General features: G+C 40.2%; 1 protein-coding gene across 2 annotated transcripts in view; it reads left to right on the forward strand.

The window, feature by feature from the left end:
* The window catches only part of DIPK1A (divergent protein kinase domain 1A), a 119,928-nt gene continuing 98,205 nt past the window's right edge, over positions 1-21,723 (forward strand). For both annotated transcript variants that reach the window (XM_005542713.5, XM_015452525.4), the window contains exon 1: positions 1-87. In XM_005542713.5, coding sequence (XP_005542770.1) covers positions 34-87 — 54 coding nt within the window. In that variant the 5' untranslated portion in view covers positions 1-33. The remainder of the gene's footprint in view (positions 88-21,723) is intronic.

Here is a 21,723-nt window from a genome sequence, read left to right on the forward strand (position 1 = left end):
GACTGCAGCGCGGCGGGGCGATGTGTGATTACCATGGCGAGGAGTCTCTGTCCGGGGGCCTGGCTAAGGAAACCCTATTACCTCCAGGTAGGCCGGCGGCCGCCCAGCCACCCGCTGCGGGAGCACCCGGCCGTGCGCCCTGCCGCGCAGCGCGGGACTCGCCCCCGCTCCCTTCCTCCCTCCCTGGGTCTGCGCCCGCCCGAACCCCGCTGCCCCCTGCCGTCAGGCACCTGGCGGCGCGCCCTCCCCAGCCCCCTCGGCTGCGCTGCCGACGCCCCCCACCGCGGCCCTCGCGCCTACCGCGCCGCGGCCAGGCGGGCTCCAGGGCCCGGGTCGTCCCGCCCGGGTTCGCCCTTTCACCCTGAGAGCCCCGAGACGTGACCTGAGTACGACCCGCGCTCCGGGCGCTGTCCGCAGCCCTGCGCCCCTCCAGGCGGAGCTCGACGGGCCGCCTTCTCCCTGGTGTTTTCGGGGCTTTCCCCCCTCCCCCGTAGGCCCCCGCAGGTCGGCTGCTCTTGACTCCGTGTCTTGGGTCTTAAGTCGGTGGTAGGAAAGGTGGTGTAGCATTCCTCCATATCTTAGAAAATTATGACAATTTGTCACACCAGTGTTTCACCAGACACCAAAAAGCAGCGTGTGCCTCGTGCCGAGCCCCTTGGTTGGGTCTTTCCATCACACCCAAGATTTAAATGGGAGGTGGAGATCGATAAGCCTGAACCAGGCGGATGGGTGTTTGCTTTTTAAAGGAAAGGGGCTAGTTGCTCGTCTTTGGATCCAAAATACCCCAGCAATGCAAACGTGATTCTCAGTCATGTCGTGTGTACTGTTCACGTGTTAATTTTTCATGATTTCCCGTTCCACCCTCTGTTCCGCTGCCAGTCTGTGCCTTGGAACCCTACTACTGCCTAAGTGTACTGTTTGGTCACCAGGGGGACCTAGTAGACACCGCGAGTAGCTGAGCGCAAATCCATCACTCCGATGGAAAAACAACTACAAATCAATGCCTTGCGTGGGTCAGCAGTGTTAGCCAACGCTGCATTCAGAGGACAGTATTCCTTTACCGCTTGCATTAAAAGGCCTAAAGATATTGGTAGATGATTTAGGGTCAGCTGGTGCTTTTATAAATTATGAAAAAAGTTGAGAAGATAACCATCATTGGGCAAGTAAATCTTACATTTTTGTTTGAAAATTGTATTAAGTCATTACCCTGAAACGAGTGATGTACTGCAAATTGGAAGAATGATTTGACAACCCATGATATTAAGCGTGTACGAATAAAACTGAGTCTTTGTAGCAAGCATCACCAATAGTAATTGTGCCCTTGAGTAACACTCTCAGAACCCTGTCTAGAATTCAACCCAGGCCAGGTACCTCTTTGTAGTCTTTTATGTGAGTCAAAAAAAAAAAAAAACTCTTACCCGCCAGGCACAGTGGCTCACGCCTGTAATCCCGGCACTTAGGAGGCCAAGGCGGGCTGATTCCTTGAGCTCAGGAGTTTGAGACCAGCCTGGGCAACATTGTGAAACCCCGTCTCTACTAAAAATACCAAAAAAAAAAAAAAAAAAAGAAAGAAAGAAAAGAAAAGAAAAAGAAAAAGAAAAAAAAAAGTTGGGTGGGATGGAGGGGGCCTGTGGTGCCAGCTACTCCGGGAGGCTGAAGTGGGAGTATGACTGGAGCCCCGGGGCGGAGATTGCAGTGAGCAGAGATCACGCCACTGCACTCCAGCCTGGGCAACAGAGTGAGACCGTGCCTCTTAAAAACAAACAACAACAAAAAAAAACAAAAAACAAACAACAGGCCGTGCGCAGTGGCTCACGCCTGTAATCCCCACACTCTGTGAGGCCGAGGCGCGGCGGATCACGAGGTCAGGAGATCAAGACCATCCTGACTAACATGGTGAAACCCCGTCTCTACTGAAAATACAAAAAATTAGCCGGGCGTGGTGGTGGGCGCGTGTAGTCCCAGCTACTCGGGAGGCTGAGGCAGGAGAATGGCGTGAACCCGGGAGGCGGAGCTTGTGGTGAGCGGAGATCGCGCCACTGCACTCCAGCCTGGGCGACAGAGCGAGACTCCGTCTCAAAAACAACAACAACAACAACAAAAAGTGTTTTACTATGGATATTTTTATACATTAAGAAAACAGAAAAGAATAATGAACTGTCATATGCCTATCAGCCACCCTCATCAATATTTTATTTCATTTCACCTTGCCCAAAACCCTCTTCCAACTGTTATTTATTTATTTATTTATTTATTTATTTATTTATTTAGAGACAGGTCTTCTGTTGCCCAGGCTGGAGTGCAGTGGCGCCATCTGGGCTCACTGCAGCCTCGACTTACCAGGCTCAGATAATCCTTTCGCCTCAGCCTCCTGAGAAGCTGGGACTACAGGCACACACCACCATGCCCATCTAATTTTTGTACTTTTTGTAGACACAGGGTTTCGCCGTGTTGCCCAGGCTAGTCTCGAACTCCTGGCCCCAAGCAGTCTTCCTGCCTTGACCTCCCAAAGTGATGGGATTACAGGCATAAGCCACCATGCCTGGCTGAACCAAAGTATTTTAAAGTAAACCTCAGGCATCACATCATTTCATCTAAGTACCTCAGTATGCATTTCTAGTAGATAAGGGTATTTTTAGATGTAATCATAATACCATTATCATGCCTAACAAAGTTAACAACAATTTATTTTTTCCCACCCCCTTGTAGATATGCATGAACCTGAGATTACTGACTAAATCTGATTTGCCATGGAGTGGGTTTACTGTGATTTCAATGGGTCTGTCTGCAAAAAGCAAAACAAAAAACCCTCCTCTTATCAGCTCGTTTATGCTAGAAATTCTTCTTATGAGGGAAACTAGTTTCATTTCATGTTTTGGAAGAATGTCTTAGAATACAGATGTCTGGTTTAAGTAACTTTTCCTATGAATGAATGTATTATTTTAATTTAGAGTGAGGGTATAACTATTCAGCAGGTATGAGAGATCTTGTTCTGTTTGGGGGTAGGGAAGGGTAAGAGGACAGGAAGAAGTTGGATTTATTTCACAGATAGAGGAAAGAGATGGAGGGCCAGGAAGAGGAGAGAAAGGTTGCAGAGACCAGCTTTGTATACTGGCAGTTTTGCTGTTTATCTTTAACTGGATGGGGTCAAAGACCAGTTATGTCCTGAGGTGTTCAGGCCTTAGGAGCTGTAAGTTCCCTTTTTTCTGCAGTGTACAGGAGAAAACTTCCAAGCAGTCAGCTTACTTGTAAAGGAACTTCATTCTCAGTATTTTTATTAATCCAGTGGCACTTCATAATGCTTTTGGAAAACTGTAGCATTATGCAATTAATGATATAGTTTCAGCCATAATAGACATTCATGAGCTAATGCAGACACCTTATCACTGTTTATAGCTTTGCTTATATAGCAAAGGAGATTCTACTGCCTGTGAACAAAAGAACTTGTGTGGTGTATGTGTACAACAGAATATTATTCAGCAATAAAGTGAAATGAAGTTCTCATACACACTGTAACATGGATGAACCTTAAAAACCTTAAATATATGAAACCAGTCACAAAAGATCACATATTATTTCATTCATATAAGATGTCCAGAATGGGCAAATCTATATAAAGACAAAAAAATAGATAAATGGTTGCCTGGGGGGAAATGGGGAGTAACTACTGATGAATACGAGGTGGGACAGAAATGTTCTAAAATTGATAGTGGTGATGGTTGCCCAAGTCTGTGAATATACTAAACCTACTGAACTTTATACTTTAAATGAATAAATTGTAGGATATGTGAATTATTAGTATATCTCCATAAAACTGTTAAAAAAGGAAAATAAATGAACCGAGTTTATCTCATGAAAGTGGTCCTTCTTCTCTCTGCCTTTTGCTGCAGATTCCACCAAGGCCAGCTTTTTGGTGTAGGGAGCACTTCCTCCAGGGGAGCCGGGCAGGCACACTGTTAGTCTGTGCAGCCTAGCCTCTCTGTGGGCTAGGAGGACTTGTGACCTGCCTGGAAGAGCCAACAGACATTTACCTGAGCAACAAGCTTCTCATGGCAAGGCATCTTGCCCAGAGCAAGCAAGCTAATTTACAGTTCCGTGTTTTCTAGATATTTTGTTGAAACATTACTTGGGAAATAACACTTCCTGGACTGGCTAAATGATGCAGCACATTGAACAGAGTAGAATCCTGCCTCTGAGATCAGAAACTGTGGGTGTATTAACTGTTGAAACCATTTTTAGAAGTATTTTTCTTCCATGTGCCATTATAGTGCATACTACTTGTGGCCTGCTTGGGTGTGATAACCCAGAATGACACCTGCATTTGTCTGTTTTTAACAGTGTGTTTTCTACAAACTAGGATCTACTTTGTTTAGGGTTTACTCGTAGTCTGAGTGAAGCTGATAACACAGCAACCCTGTAATTTGTTGGTTTTGGTTTAAAATACCTTCTTCCTTCTCACTATTGTTAAGTCCTGAAAGAATGAAAGTTAAGACAATTCAGCATAATTCTCTGTACTTAGATTATACACATTTTCCATTCCAATCATTCTGCCTATGTGTTCTGTTGCATATGAAAAGTTGGTATAGTTCTAATGGAAATTTGAAGTCCCATATACTTGGGTCCTTTGAAGGTTTTCAAGCCCTTTTGCTTGTAAAGGGCTTAAAGTTTTTGAAGTATCCTCTTGAAAATGACTGCCCTAGCAATTTCAGTATGTGTTCAGTAGGGTTGTCATGAGTGAATAGGTAGTAGGCATGTTCTAACTAGGGTGTTGGCACTTGTTTAACATTTCTGATACCTGGCACTTTGGCTCATATTAGTACAATTTTTCAAACATGACTTCTGTGGATGGTTTGGTTCCTTATGAGTTAATGTGGATATTTTGTGAGATTTAGTGCCAGACAGGGTTACTGATACAGATTAACTGGTAATAGTAGTAATGTCGCCAAATACTGTAGTAAGACTAATATGGCTTTTTGCCCATTTTCAGTCTCCGGGATTATTTTAAATCTAAGGATAATTAGAGCCTATGGTTGTTCCCTATCCTCCAAAGACAATAGAGGGAGAAGATCTGTAGTTTGTATAGTTCTCATTAACTTTATTAGACCTGCTGTTCAGAGATTAGCTTTTGCCTTTGCCTGAAACTTAATCTCCAGAACTATGATTAGCTTTCTGAGACTGGTATGTGTACAGAGAGCCATTTGATATTACCATTAGTTGCTTTTGAACCTTTGTTAGAAGCTCAAAGAAATGGTGAATTCTCAGGGAGATTGCATCCTTACCACATTTCTTTCAGAGTGGACCATACAGTAAAAGTGTTTCTTCATTGTAGTCTTCTCAGTGCCTCAGATTTTGTTTTTAAGTTAAAGACTTTAAATGTTTTAGAACCATTTTAAGTTCACAGCAAAATTGAGAGGAATGCAGAGAGATTTCCCATATACTCGTCGTCCTGACACATAAATAGCCTCCCTCCTTTTCTTTTTTTTCCCCCTTTTCTTCTTTTCTTTTCTCTTCTTGATATAGGATCTCCCTCTGTCACCCAGGCTGAGTGCAGTCTGGGTGACAGTCATGGCTCACTGCAGCCTCTACCTCCCATACTCAAGTGATCCTACTGCCTCAGCCTCCTGAGTAGCTACAGGCACATCCCACCAAGTCCAGATAATTTAATTTTTTTTTTTTAAGAGACAGTGGTCCCACTGCATTGCCCAGACTGGTCTTGAATTCTGTGCAGCAGATCTCTAGAACTTCTTCATCCTGCAAAGTCGAAACTCTACCCATTGAACGACTCCTCATTTCCTCCTGCCCCTGGCCCTTGGTGACCACATTCTGCTTTCTGTTTCCATTAGACTGCTTTATACTTCATAAAAGTGGAATCACACAGCATTTGTCTTTTGTGACTGCCTTATTTCACTTAACATGATGCCACCCATGTAGAGTATGACAGGATTTCCTTCTTTTTTAAAGGTGAATAGTATTCCATTGTATGTATATTCCACATTTCCTTTATCCATTCATCAGTCAATGAACATTTAGGTTGCTTCTACCTCCTGGCTATTGTGAATTGTACTACAATGAACATGGGAGTGCAAATATCTCTTTGAGATCTTGCTTTCAATTTTTCTGTATATCCAGAAGTGGGATTGTTGGATCACCTGGTCATTCTATTTTTAATTTTTTTAGGAACCTTCATACTGTTTTCCAAAGTGGTTTTACCCTTTACGTTCCCACCAACAATGCCCAAGGGTTTCAATTTTTCCACATCCCTGTCAGCACTTATTTTCTATTTTTTTTTAAGAATGACCATTCTCACGGGTGTGAGTTGATACCTCATTGTAGTTTTTATTCACTTTCCTGATGATTAGTGGTGTTGAACATCTTTTCATATGCTTATTGGCCATTTGTGTGTCTTCTTTGGAGAAAGTTCCTTCTTGATTTGTTGTTTCAGATTGATATTTTTATTCAACAGGGTTATGTGTTATTGAGAACAGAGTTCACCTTTCTTAAGTACAGGGTAAACATGTTTGAAGATATTCTCCCAAGAGAGATTTTTAATGTATTAACAAGCTTCTGAATTAGTACATCCATTTCAGATGTAGCATGGTATCAGAGTCATAGACTATTAGATCTTAGAGCTAATGCCACAAGTTTTACTCCCTGTCCCCCATTGCTTGAAAATTGGGACTCCTTATTTATTTTAAATCTAAAATGTTGATCAGGCTGCCATCCTATGTACCCTTCTTTGGATCCTGCATTTTTTTTAAAAAGCCATAAAGGATTTTTTTTAGATTATAGGGACATTTGAAAATGGACTGTATATTGGATAGTAGTATTGTATCAATGTTAAATTGTGCTGTATGAGATAGTGTTCTGGTTTTTAGAAAATATAAACTGTAGTTTTTTTTCAGGCAAGGTCTTAATCTGTTGCCCAGGCTAGAGTGCAGTGGCGTCATCATGGTTCACTGCAACCTAGCCTTCCGGGCTCAAGCGATCTCCCACCTCAGCCTCCCAAATAGCTGGGACCACAGGCATGCGCCACCACACCTGGCTAGTTTTTGTGTTTTTTGTAGAGACCAGGTTTCACCGTGTTGCCCAGGCTGATCTCGAACTCCTGGGCTCAAGCAATCGGCCCACCTTGGCCTCCCAAAGTCCTGGCATTACAGGCGTGAGCCACCACACCCAGCCAAAACTAAAGCCTTTAGGGTAAAAAGTATCATAACGTCTGTAACTTACAGTTACAGTAATAGTTCAGGAAATATTTCAGTATAGTTCAGGAAAATTATAGTTCAGGAATAAATAAAAAATAGTTCAGGAAAAAATGTTTGTATACACATATGCAGAAAGCAGGGTTTCTTAATCTCAGCATTAATGATATTTTGGGCTGGATAATTGTGTGGGACTTTGTGTTGCAGGATGTTTAGCAGCATCTGTGGGCTCTACCTGTTAGATGTCAGTAGCATTCCCCCAGTAGTGACTATCAGATATGTCTCCAGACATTTCTGTTTTTTTTTTTTTTTTTTTAAAGAGTGGCCATTCTCATGGGTGTGAGTTGGTATTTCATTGTAGTTTTAATTTCATTTTCCTGATGATAAGTTGTCCTCTGGGGGGCAAAATCATCTACAGTTTAGAATGCCTGATACAGAGAAGGAGAAGGTGGGGGGCGGGGGAGTATTTATGTACATTTAGGAAGGGTGAAAAGGCAAATAAATTAGAACAATGTTAGCAGTTGATAAATATAGGTAGGTATAGGGTATAAGAGTATTCATTGTATTAGTCTTCGAAATTTTCTGTAGGTTTAAACATCTTCAAAACATGTTTGGGAAAAATAAATTAGACTGGATTTTATAGTAATTGGGTATGACTGGAAATGTATGAACTCTGTTCAAAGTTACATCTCTTAATAGAAAAATGAGATTTGACAGAGTATTTTAAGTCAGTGATTAAAGAAAGAATATTAGTTTTGCAGTGCTCCTGTAACAAATTACCACAAATTTAATAGCCTAAAACAACGCCCATTTGTTTGTACCCTGATCTCACAGTTTTGTTAACTTAGAAGTCAGGGCATAGTGTGACTCAGCTGTTTCTCTGCTCCAAGTTTCACAAGGTTGAAATCAGTGTCACCAGGGCTAAGTTTCTTTCTAGAGTTTTGGGAATGATTCGGCTTCCAAATTTTTTACAGTTGTCAGAATTCAGTTACATGTGGTTGCAGGACTGAGTCTCCATTTGCTTGCTGGCTGCTGGCTTGGGATTGTTCTCAGCCTCTAGAGGCCACCTGCATTTCATGGTTCGTGGTTCCCTTTCTCCATCTTCAAAGCCAGCAACTAGGGGTGGAGTCCTTTGTTTCACATCTCTCTGCCTCCCTCTTCTGCCTCATCTCACTAACTCCTCTGCCTTCCTCTTCTGCTTTTAAGAGCTCGTATGATTACGTTGGATCCACTCAGATAATCCAGGATAATCTCTATATTAAAGTCATCTGATTAGTAACCTTAGTTCCACTTGCAAAGTCCCTCCTTCACAGCAGTACTTAGATTAGTATTTGAAATAACCAGAGGGTGGAAATGTTGGTGGATATCTATAGAATTCTGCCTCCACAGGAAGATATAATTGAATTCTAATAGTAAAAAAAGTAAATATTTCTTAAAATATTTTGTGCCTTTTGTATTAATATTAGGTTTAAAGATGGTACCAATGAAGAGATTTTTATAAGAGAGCTATGATTGTATTAATCCTTCTGGCAATAACGGTGAAAGGAGTTTTGGATATTTATTAAAGGAAGGAAAATGAAAATAGCTGCTAACAATTACATTTGGAAATACTTGTTTTTACCATAAACACTATTCTTTTTTGTTTGTTTGTTTGAGACAGGGTTTCCCTCTGTTTCCTAGACTGGAGTGCAGTGGCTCACTGCAGCGTCGTCCCAGGCTCAAGCAAGCTATCCTCCCGCCTCCCAAATACCTTTTGAATGCATCATCTCATCTTCATTCTTCTGCTGTTACTGTAATTCACATCCTCCTTTTGTCTAATTAGGCCCATTGTAATAGCCCAGTCTGCCCCTTTCAGATCTGTCCTCCACATTGCTTCCAAAGTAATTTGTTCAGGTCTCCCTTCCTGCTGGTGAAATCCCTCAGTGGCTTCCCATTGCCTTTAGGAGACTATGCAGAGTTCTGAGCACCACTCTTCATTTCTTGCCCCTTCCTATATTGTTGTTCCATTCCTGCCACTGCCACCAGCTTCCAGTTTCCCAGACAACATGCTCTCATGTGTCAACATGTCTACCCCACCTTTCCTCTTTGCCTTAGAATGTCCTTTCCCCGTTTGTTCTCCATACCCATTCATCTGGTTTATTGTCTTTTTTTTTTTTTTTTACTTGTCCTTTAAGTCTCAACTTGAAGAGGAAGTGACCTTTCAGCAATCCCTCCTTAATACTCCACAGTGTTAGTGTACCTCTTGTGTGACCCAAACTGCGAGTGTATGATACCTGGCACGCTCTTCTCTTAATCACTTACAAGACTGAAATGTTGTCAGTGGTTTCCATATCCTTCTTCCATCCCAAACTGTGATCTCTTTGAGAGCTAAAATGTCAGTTTTCTCTCTGTCTTTTGTGGCTAGGGCAGAGCGGATGTTGAAAAAATATTTGTTGAATGAAATGAATCAGCATACATGCTTGTAAAGAGACAGAGTTTTATAGAACTGATTAAACTAATTCCTTATCTGAAAGAACGTGTACACAGCAAGTCAAATAGTATAGATGAGCTTATGATACAAACTTTGTTTCTCCTTCCAGCTTATCCTACCCCTAGCTTTATTCCCTAAAGGTAGCCTCTCTTTAACCATTTATATTTTTGGATTTTCTGGTTACTGTGCCTCTGACTTCTATAGCTGTATGTCTAAAGAAAACTGTACACATCCTGGGAGGTGCATAAGATGCTTAATTTGAGTACTGAAAGAAATTATTGCCGGGCACGGTGGCTCACACTTGTAATTCCAGCATTTTGGGAGGCCGAGGTGGGTAGATCATCTGAGGTCAGAAGTTCGAGACCAGCCTGGCCAACATGGTGAAACCCCGTCTCTACTTAAAATACAAAAAAATTAGCTGGGCGTAGTGATGGATGCCCGTAATCCCAGCTACTCGAAGGCTAAGGCAGGAGAATTGCTTGAACCCGGGAGACGGAGGTTTCAGTGAGCTGAGGTCACACCATTGCACTCCCGCCTGGATGACAGAGCGAGACTCCGTCTCAAAAAAAAGAAAAGAAAAGAAAGGGAATTATTTGAAATTTTATTTATTGTACACTTTTTTTGGAAAGTATATTACCTTTATTAAGTGTTTTCAGTTCCTTGAATATACTTCCTGGAAGAAGGTGAAGTTCTAATTTTGGGGGTGGGAGTGGGAGGGTAGAGAAGTGGGTAAGAAGAATGTCAAATCGTTGGTTCTTTATTTGTATGCTGTTTTTAAAAAACAAAGTTAGCTAATCCCAGCACTTTGAGAGGCCTAAGTGGGTGGATCACCTGAGGTCAGGAGTTCGAGACCAGCCAGGCCAATATGGTGAAACTCCGTCTCTACTAAAAATACAAAAAATTAGCCAGGCGTGGTGGTGGGCGTCTGTAATCCCAGCTACTTGTGAGGCTGAGGAAGGAGAATCGCTTGAACCCGGGAGGTGGAAGTTGCAGTGAGCCAAGATTGTGTAGTTGTACTCCAGCCTGGGCAACAAGAGTGAAACTCCACCTCAGGGGGGGAAAAAATATATATATATGAATATGAAGTTAACTACCTTTTAGCTGGGTGTGGTGGCTCATGCCTGTAATCCCAGCACTTTGGGAGGCTGAGGCAAGAGGATCACTTGAGCCCAAGAGTTCGAGACCAGCCTGGGCAACATAATGAGACCCCTGTCTCTATTTTTTAAAGAAAAAAAGTAATTACCTTTTTAAAAATTTTTAAACATTATTTTTAGTTGACACATAATTGTACATATTTATGGGGTACAATGTGATATTTCAATACCTGTTCCATTCCTGCCACCACCACCTCATGTACCGTTTGCTCTAGCAATCCTGAAAAACTTCCAGTTTCCCAGACAACATGCTCTCTCATGTGTCAACGTGTCTACCCTACCTTTCCTCTCTGCCTTGGAATATCCCTCCCACTTTCTGTCAGCTACACTTTTACTTTTATACTGCCAAAGTTGATAACATTTATATTTTTTCCTATTATACAACCAAGTCTCCATGTAAGTATAATGATCAAATCAGGATAATTAGCATGTCTATCCCCTTAAACTTTTATCATTTCTTTAAACTGGGAACGTACAAAATCCTCTCCTAGCTATTTGAAAATATACAATAAATTATTATTAACTGGAGTCACCCTACAGTGCTGTAGAATACTAGAACTTATTCCTCCTATCTAGCTGTACTTTTGTATCTGTTAACCAATCTTTAGCTCTTCCTCTCTCCCCTGTACCTTTTTCTACCTCTGGTAACCACTCTTCTACTTTCTATTTCTATGAGATCAATGTTTTTAGTTTCCACATATGAGTGAAAACTTGTGGTATTTATTTTCCTGTGCCTGGCTTGTTTCACTTAACATACTCTTCTACAGGCTCATCCATATTGCTGTGAAAGACAGGATTTCATTGTTTTCTGTGGCTGAATAGTATTCCATTACTTTGATTGATTCCCTATCTTGGCTATTGTGAATCGTGCTGCAGTAAACATGGAAGTACAGCTGTCTCTCCATACTGATTTCCTTACCTTTGGATAAATATCCAGTAGTGGGATTGCTGCATTATATGGTAATTCTATTTGTAGTTTTTTTTAAGAACCTCCATACTCTTCCATAATGGCTGTACTAATTTACATTACCACCAACTGTATGTAAGAGTTCCCTTTTCTCTGCATCTTTGCCACTATTTGTTACTTTTTGTCTTTTTGGTAATAGCTGTTCTAACTGGGGTGAGATGATAGCTCATTGTAGTTTTGATTTGCATTTCCCTGATGATTAGTGACTTTGAGCATTTTTTCTTATCCTTGTTTTGACCATTTGTATGTCTTCTTTTGAGAAATGTCTGTTCAGATCATTTGCCCAGCTTGTATGCTTTTAAAAAATATCTTAAAATGTTTATTTTTATGTAAGAATAACTGATGATTTTCTGTATTTTGATGTATTATTGTAAGTATTTCCCTACCTTGAAAAATGCATTCAAAATTATTCTTACATACTTAGAACTTTTATTTTTGTGTAAGTTACAATATACATATAATAGATGAGTATAGTCATAGTTTTACATAGATTACAAATAACTAAATATAATTATATTGGGGATTTGTGCTTATTACTATTTTCCTGAAAGGATTGTACTATCAAAAAAATTTGGAGATCATCATGAGATCATTATGCTCTATATAATAGACGTGTTTTGTTTTTTTTTTTTTTTTGAGACAGGGTCTAACTCTGTCACCCCAGGCTGGAGTGCAGTGGCGCAGTCTCAGCTTACTACAGCCTCAACATTGCTGGCTTGGGAGATCCTCCCACCTCAGCCTCCCAAGTAGTTGGGACCACAGACAAGTGCCACCAGGCTTGACCAATTTTTGTATTTTTTTGTAGAGGCAGGGTTTCACCATGTTGCCCAGGCTGATCTCAAACTCCTGAGCTCAAGCAATCTGCCTGCCTCAGCCTCCCAAAGTACTGGGACTACAAGCATGAGCCATCGGACCCAGCTCTCCTCTGTTTTTTGATTTATCAAATTTAGTTAATAATCGCTAACTTGGTGTTAAAAAATGAATATTTAGTTTTCTCACATCATTATCCCTCTCCAGTGTTTGATAGTTGTAATTTTAATTTAACTTATTCTGTTGCTTAACTTGGTAACCTCAGAAATAACAACTGTTTCTTATTTCATCCACTTTTGACAGTCTTTCTTGACTCTCCCCTTTTTTAGAAGGGACATGAGAACATGTGCTCCTTTTTCTACCTGTTTTTTCCTCTCTTCTACTTCTCACTTTCTGTCAGCTAATTTTATTTTACACTGCCAAAGTTGATAACATTTATATTTTTTCCTGTTATACAGCCAAGTCTCCATACAAGTTGAATCTTAAATATGAAAACTATAAATAATATTATATTATTATGACTTGTTAGTTCTTCCATAAAGGAAAATCTCCCTTATAAACTTGAAACCCATTGTCTGCAGCTTATAGTTATTTTCCTTTTATTATAGGAAGCAAGTAGAATTCACAGACCTCAACAATTGCCCCTTGTTTTTTAGCGCATTACTACAAGGATTTGTCCCTTCCCAGAAGCTAGACCATATTTCTGCCAATAGGGAAAAAACATGTGATGTTTGTAAATTCCCTATTAAAAAGTCCCTTGTATTTAGAAATCATGCTTGCTTGCTTTTTGATGTTTCTATTAAAAAATAATAATTTAAAACCTAGCCTTTGGGATCCCTAATGAAGTAACAGAATTATGATTTGAAATCACCATCCATTGGCCACAGTTTCTCCCCGAGCAGTCAATATGCAGTATTTGTCTTTTGCAATAATTACCTGGTTATACTTAGCTGCAGAAAGTGGACTTTTCTGTCATCTGCTCCCCCCCAAATCCAAGTGAATTGAGCTTGTTCTGGAGTTCTAGACCATTCAAATAATAAAAATGACTCTCACCGTCAGGGAGTTAATTGCACGAAGGAACTAGGTATCATTTGATTCTGCGTTTATAGAAAATAGAAGAGGAGTGAGATACTTTTGGCCAGTCTTTCTCTTAGGATTCTGAAATTTATGTCTTGAGACCAAATATATCAAAGTTAGTTCTTGCCTAAGATGAAAGACATTTCTAATTTTAGTACCCCCTAAAATATGATTCTATAAATATTATTTAGTGCAGAGCCAACTCTATGTTAGGACTACTTTTTCTTCTTGCTAGGGCCAGGGTAATGACCCTGGGCTCTCAAGACTTCAACATTAATAGCAACTGTATACTCTTTTCTCACACTCTATCAGTTCCTTGTAATCAGGGTACATATAAGCTTGTTTCCTGTTTGAAATGTAGCTTTTTAATGCTATTTGTCTTTTTTTCCTTCCTTTTTAAAAAAATTTTGCCCGGAGTTTCTAATTGCCTTCTTTTTCTGGCACAATCTTCCTTTATCATAGCCTTATTTTTTCTGTACTCTCACTTATATTTCATATTCTGTGGTGGAATCCTCCTTCTTCTTTTTTTTCTTCTTAACCAGAAACCTCCCTCCTCCATGCTTGCGTTCCCAGGGTGACTGGATGCTTTTCTAGGCCTACTACACAACTGGCTTCCTAGGATTTCCCTCCATTCTTCTCATTGGTTGGTGTCGCTGTTCTCAGGACCCTAAGTCTTTCCCTGTCCTAATTTGTGCCATCTTCTTCTTTGGCAAGGATGTGTGGGAAGTAAACTTTTTGAGTGCTTTCATGTCTAAAACTGTCTTTGACCAGGCATAGTGGCTCACGCCTGTAATCCCAGCACTTTAGGAGCGCAAAGCAGGAGGATCACTTGAGCCCAGGAGTTTGAGCCAGCCTGTGGGGTTTTGCCATGTTGCCCAGGCTGGGCTCAAACTCCTGGGTTCAAGTGATCCTACTACAAAAATTAGCTGTGCTCCCAGCTACTCGGGAGGCTGAGGTGGAAGAATGCTGTGAACCCAGGAGGTGGAAACTGCAGTAAGCCAAGATCGTACCACTGTACTCCAGCCTGGGTGACAGAGTAAGACCGTGTCTCAGAAAAACAAAACAAAACAAAAACTGCCTTTATTGTATCCTAGTACTTATTTGTGGCTGGGCTGGGTGTAGAATTCTGGGCCAAACATAATTTTCTTAGAAAATTTGAAGATGCACCTGCTTTGACTTCTGATATGCCCTGTTGCTGACAAGAAGCTAGTTTGATTATCAATCCTTTGTGGGTGACCTGTTTTTCCTGTTCAGGATCTCTGTTTTATACTTTTTATTTTGAAATTTCCAGAGAAAATATATAAATAGGGGTCTTTTACCAGTTGTATGGGTACTCACCGAGCCCTTTAAATCTTAAGACTTGGGTCCTTTCTCAACTCTGGGAAATTCTATTATTTGTTGAATAGTTTCTCCCTTCTTTTTCCTCTGTTTCTTCCTTCTAGAGCTCTTCCTAGTCAAATGGTGGACCTACTGGATTGGTTCTTTATGTCTTTTCTAGCTTCTCTATTATTTTTATCTTTTATTCATGTACTCTCATTGTTGAGTTTCTCAATTTTATTTTCCAGATCATTTGTTGATTTTCTTTTTACAAACTATTCATAGTTTATGTGGATGCACCATCCTCTTCAGTGTTTTGATTATAACAGTTTTATTTTTTAATGTTTTCTTATACCCTGTAATTGTCTTCATTCCTTTCAGAGATTTTATCTTCTATATATTTATCTTAGCTCTTATTTTTCATGCTGCTGGACTTTCTCATGTGCTTGGTGATTGCTGGTTGTCTGTTCATATTTTAGAAAGAAGGACTAGGTAACTGGTGTGGATTTCCTCTGCTGTTTTAAAATTAGTCTGTTTTCCCATTAGACCTATCACCAGAATAGATGCCTGACTGAGCCCTGTATGTAGGATGGGATGCCTTGGCTGGCCTGTTTGCTCTAGGTTGACACTTTGCTGGGCTCTGTGGTCCCTCGTGCCAGCGGAGTACTTTACTCTTGTTGGGCTGTACGTACCCACACTAGAAGCCTTGGCTTTCTGCAGCTTGTTTGTTCTTTCAGCTATCTGGTTTTTCGAGTGAGGGTTAATGCTAGGCTTCCCGTGATCTCTGTGGGGTGGGGGAGGTGGTTGGGGGTGCCAACCAGTGCAGTTCCAGGTACAGATCTTCAATTATTCCCACCGTCTTCAACCTCACTTCTCACTCCTGCCCTCCCTTCTACCTGTTGGCTCAGAGCCCAGAGCCATCAGGTGTTCCAACTGACAGATTGGTGCTCTAGATTCCCTCTAGCATTCCAAGAAGCAGTTTGGCTTCCAGCTCCTTTTAGGTTGCCTGGTAGAGTATTCTGGGCTGTGGCTTTCTCTGCCTGCCTCATCCATCAACACAATTCCATTTGCTTTTTGAAACTAGAAATGTGTTGGATCTTTTATCCACTGGTGAATTTCCTACTTTTCTTTCTTTCAGCTATTAGAGGTTTATTGCTTCTTTTGCCTTCCTTATTTGAATGTGTTTTTGCAAGCTGTAAGTAGCAAACATGTATCTTTAGTCTGCCATCTTAAACTGAAAGTCCTGATGTGAATTTTAAACTGCAGCATCTGTTTTCTGAGTATTTACCTACCCTATTTATCTTCGTGACTGCAGTGGCTGTTTAAGCATTACGTAATTAACAAATTAGCTGGGTGCAGTGGCTCAGGCCTGTAATCCCAACACTTTGGGAGGCCGAGGCGGGCGAATCATGAGGTCAGGAGTTCGAGACCAGCCTGGCCCAACATGGTGAAACCTTGTCTGTACTAAAAATACAAAAAACTAGCTAGGTGTGGTGGCAGGCGCCTATAATCCCAGCTACGCAGGAGGCTGAGGTAGGAGAATCACTTGAACCCGTGAAGGAGGCAGAGGTTGCAGTGAGCCAAGATTGCGCCACCGCACTCCAGCCGGGGCGACAGTGCTAGACTCCTTCTCAGAAATAAATAAATAAATAAATAAAAATAAAAACCTAATTAACAAATTATTTCAATAAAATAAGTCGAGATAATTAGAGTAAATAACCTCAAAGGAATAAAAATAAGATGGAACTTTTTTCCCAGAAAATCTTGTATACAGTTTATTTTGATTAAAAAAAAAGGAAAAAGAAAAAACTGCTCCTAAATTAGAATCAGTTTTGTGGTTGATTTCAATGGGTTTTAAGTAAACAATATCCTTTCCACTTTACTCATAATGCTGTGTTCATACTTGGTTTTGATAATGCTTTTGTCCTATAAAAGGTCTTTATATTAATGTAATGAATTGCTTAAACATTTCACCAGCTTTTAAATAGCAATTTGGTAAAATAGAAAGACTCATGAGATAATTTATTCCCCTAGGACAGAGAAGGGATTAAACAAGCCTTTTTAGTCTGTGATAGCGGAATGGTTTGGTGAATTTAAAAGCCTTAATTATTGTGCTTTAAGCAACAACTTAATTTACTTCTGTCTGATTCTTAGTTTTTGAGTTCTTCCTTTCACAAACTGTATCATGTTGCTATTTTGCTGCTCATCATTTTGCTGCTTCTCTTTTCCTCTTCAAAAAGTATTTAATGCTCATGTCTATATATTCCCTGTGCTGGTGTTGATGCTGTGGGCTGTAGATGCACACTGGCTTTTTTTTTTTTTTTTTTTTTTGAGACGGAGTCTCCCTGTCGCCCGGGCTAGAGTGCAATGGTGCGATGTCAGCTCACTGCAACTTCCGCCTCCTGGGTTCAAGCAATTCTCCTGCTTCAGCCTCCTGAGTAGCTGGGATTACAAGCACGCACCACCACTCCTGGCTTTTATCTGTAAATTTGAGTGCATTTTTCGAGTATGGAGTGTGGATAGTTAAGGGAATCAATTTCTAGATTTTTGAATTCCCAATGTAGTTTTTCCTAACATTGCTCTGCCAGAGAATGTGTTCGGAATGGAGGTTCGTGCTCTGCTTTTCCACCTTTTATTGCATAGTTGTCCTTTGCCACTTGTAGAAAGGAAAGGCACACTGCTCATCCATTTCAGGTTTTACAAAGGTCCATTGCCCTGGATGTAAAGACTACCAGAACACCAAACAAAAGGGCAATTGAAAATTTGGTGTCTGTGTTAAAATAGTGAATGACAGGAAATACTGTCTCGGGGAATGACTAGATAACAGTCTTGCAATATTAGTTTCCAATATTTTGCTCTCAACAACACTGAAAGAAGGCCTAATGTAGTTGTCTGCTAAGTAACTAATAGATCAGTAAGTATATTTTTGATGGTAGGTTACTGTTATTTTTGTCACATAACTCAAAAGATTTCCAAGAATTGAGAGACAATTGCTATAACAAGACTTCCATTTTTATCTTTTCATGTATGTGAAAAAGGTTTCTCACCACTTAAAGTTATAAAAACAAAAAATAGGGATAAATCTATTTTTTAATAGCTGAGTCCTATTTCATTCTGGCAAGAAATAATAGTTACTGCATGTTCTTAGACTTGACACCGAAAGCATGGCTCATAAAGAAAAAATTGATAAATTTGATCTCATCAAAATTAAAATCTTTTTCTCTGCTAAAGACCCTGTTAAAAAAGAGGAAAAGACAAGCTACAGACTGGAAGAAAGTATTTGCAAGCCACGTATCTCACAAAGGACTAGTATCTGGAATATATAAAGAACTCTCAAAACTCAGTTTTAAATAATAATCCAGTTAGAAAGTGGGAAAAAGACACGCGTAGACATTTTACCAAAGATATATAGATGGCAAGTAAACACAGATGAAAGGACATTCAAGCTTATTAGCCATTAGGGAATTACACATTAAAACTGTGATGAGATATCATCAGAATGACTAAAATTAAAAATAGTGAAAACATCAAATGCTGGCAAGGACGCAGAGCAACTGGATCATTCATAAATTGATGTAAAATGATACAGCCATGGAAAGCAGTTTGCAACTATTTAAACTTATGGTGAAAAACTGTAGATGTCAACTTAAAAATATGCAAGGGGATGTATAGTTTTCAAATTCTTTGTGGGATCCACAAACAAAAATGCTAGAGTTTAAAAACATACCTCCGTTGCCAAAGTGGCTACATTCCAAAAGAATGCTTTTTAAGAAATCAGAATCTTAAATATCAGAGGTAGTTGAAATATTAAGGAACTTGGCATTTGTCTGTTAAGGGGTAGAATTGTAGTACCAAAAGTCCCTTAATTAAATGATAATCATATAAAATATGGCACTAGTAAGAGTAAGAAAAAGAAGTGTCGTACTATGTTAAGATGATGTTATTGGCTTTAAATGCCTATTTTTAAAATCAGGGTCAGGGGATGTGCTCAGACAGTTGTGTTCAATAGCCATGTTCTAAAAAGGCAACAGAGGAAAAGGAAAGGCAGGTCAGGGGAGAGTTGTGTTTTTAGAATCACCCTGAAAGGACTACATTAGGTTTACCTTTAGATAATGCATGATTTCAGATTTCCTATTTCTAGCTCCCCATGTATGGAAAATCTCTGTATATGCTTGATGATACTGTCCCAGTCTTCTTAAGTAGGGGATTAAGCCTTCCATTTCACCAGTAGCCAATTTAATATACAGGTACTTGCAGGATTATAGTATAAATGAATTTCAGTCATTTGATAAATATAATTTTTTTTTTTTTTGAGACAGAGTCTCACTCTGTTGCCTAGGCTGGAATGTAGTGGCGTGATCTCAACTCACTGCAACCTCCGCCTCCTGCCTCAGCCTCCTGAGTAGCTGGGATTATAGGCGTGGGCCGCCACCAGCTAATTTTTGTGTTTTTTGTTAGAAACAGGGTTTCACTATGTTGGCCAGGCTGGTCTTGAATTCCTGACCTCAAGTGATCTTCCTGCCTTGGCCTCCCAAAGTGCTGGGATTACAAGCATGAGCCACTGCTCCTGGCCCTGATAAATGTAAATTTTCTATGGTCATTTTTTAGTTGACAGAGAAGAATGTGGGAGGAAAGGGGTATCACTGGGTGGAAGGGGGCATTTGGGAAGGTGGGGAAGAGGGTTAAGCTTTGAAGGCTACAAATAGAAATGAGGTATTTTAGTCTTGCTAATGTATTACTTCACATGATTTAGGAATGTTTTGGTTAATTTTTAAAAATACTGCTGACTGCTCTATTAAGAAATTTGTATCCCTGAAGATTAATTAACCTAAAATAGATCCTATTAAATCAGACTAATGCAAAAATGGCATATAGCTAGATCTACCAAGTGAATGTAAAAGTCATTCAGTTATGTAGACTTCCCTCCCCAAAGGTGATAGAAATTCAGTGTACAAAATGATAGTATTTGGTTATAAATGTCTTATGTAGCAAGTATTTTTATTGAAGTAATTTTGAATTTAAAGAAAAATGGAAGGCCAGGTGTGGTGGCTCACACCTGTAATCCCAGCACTTTGAGAGGCCGAGGTGGGCAGATCACCTGAGGTCAGGAGTTCGAGACCAGTCTGTTCAACATGGTGAAACCCCGTCTCTGCTAAAAATACAAAAAATTAGCCAGGCGTGGTAGCGGGTGCCTGTAATCCCAGCTACTTGTGAGGCTGAGGCAGGAGAATTGCTTAAACCCGAGATGCAGGAGTTGCAGTTAGCTGAGATCACACCACTGCCTCCAGCCTGGGTGACAGAGCAAGACTCCGTCTAAAAAATAAATGAATAAATAAAGAAAAGTAGAAAGAATTCCAACGTTATCCAACTTTAAGATGAATAATATGCATTAGCATGAGATTTCAAGTGTGTGATTTGGCTTGTGTCAAGCTCCTTTGTCCTTCTGACCCTTATTTTTTTCATTTACCAGTGAGGTGATGATTGATTAGGATGGTTTTTTTCTTACCTCCCTAATAATTCTGGGAGAATTAATTCATTATTGAAAGAGGAATTCTTTAGCTTGCTCATAAAATGATATATCCAAAAATTATAAATTTTTGAATGACTTTCCAAAAATACATTATGGCTTTCTATGTTGGACTCTTTGCCTATTTGAAGAATTTTTTGAAGTCAAATTAGTGAAATGACTAATTTCTTCTTTCAAATTAATTGTCTGTCTTTGGTATATGTTTATGAGTTGCCTTAGAGGAATCAACTTTTTTTTTTTTTCTTTAGAAGAGGTCTCGCTCTGCGGCCCAGGCTGGAATGCAGTGGCGTGATCATGGCTCACTACAGCTTTGACCTCCCTGGGCTTAGGTGATCCTCCCACCTCAGCCTCCTGAGTAGCTGGGACTACAGGTGTGCACCACCATGCCTGGCTAATTCTCCTGGCTCAGCCTCCTGAGTAGCTGGGACTACAGGTGTGCACCACCATGTCTGGCTAATTCTCCTGGCTTAGCCTCCTGAGTAGCTGGAACTATAGTTGTGTACCACCATGCCTGGCTAATTTTTGTATGTATTGTAGAGACAAGGTTTCACCATGTTGCCCAGGCCACAGTTACATTTTTACTTGAGGAATAGGCCTAGATAGAATAACACAATCGAGAAATAATAGATATTATGTATATTTACTAGAGAGCCATATGTGATTTTCCCCCCTGGATCTATACTTTCAAGAGGCAAGTTAATAAATATGTATCTAGATGGGATACCCTTTATCTAAGCCTTACAGCAGGTGCATACAGCTTAGAGTCAAACACTGAGCCTCCTCCACTCAGAAAGTTGTGGGGATTCTAATACCACCAGCAAGCTGCTTCAACTATAGGTGTATTGGCAGGGGTGCAAGTAGAAGTATCTGTAGTTCATAATTAAAGATTATGACTTTGTGTTCCTGGCCAACATGGCAAAACCTCATCTCTACTAAAAATACAAAAATTAGCTGGGCATGGTAGTGCATGCCTGTAATCCCAGCTACTTGGGAGGCTGTGCCAGGAGAATCACTTGAACCCAGGAGGTGGAGATTGCAGTGAGCCAAGATTGCGCCACTGCACTCCAGCCTGGGTGACAGAGTGAGACTCCATTTCAAAAAAAAAAAAAAAAAAAAAAAAAAACAACCTCTAACATACACATCAAGTATAGAGTTCTATATAATATGGCATATATATTTTTCCTCTATTATAAAGAATGACA

Source organism: Macaca fascicularis, chromosome 1 (assembly GCF_037993035.2).
Source record: "Macaca fascicularis isolate 582-1 chromosome 1, T2T-MFA8v1.1".
In the NCBI taxonomy this organism is placed as follows: Eukaryota; Metazoa; Chordata; class Mammalia; order Primates; family Cercopithecidae; genus Macaca; species Macaca fascicularis.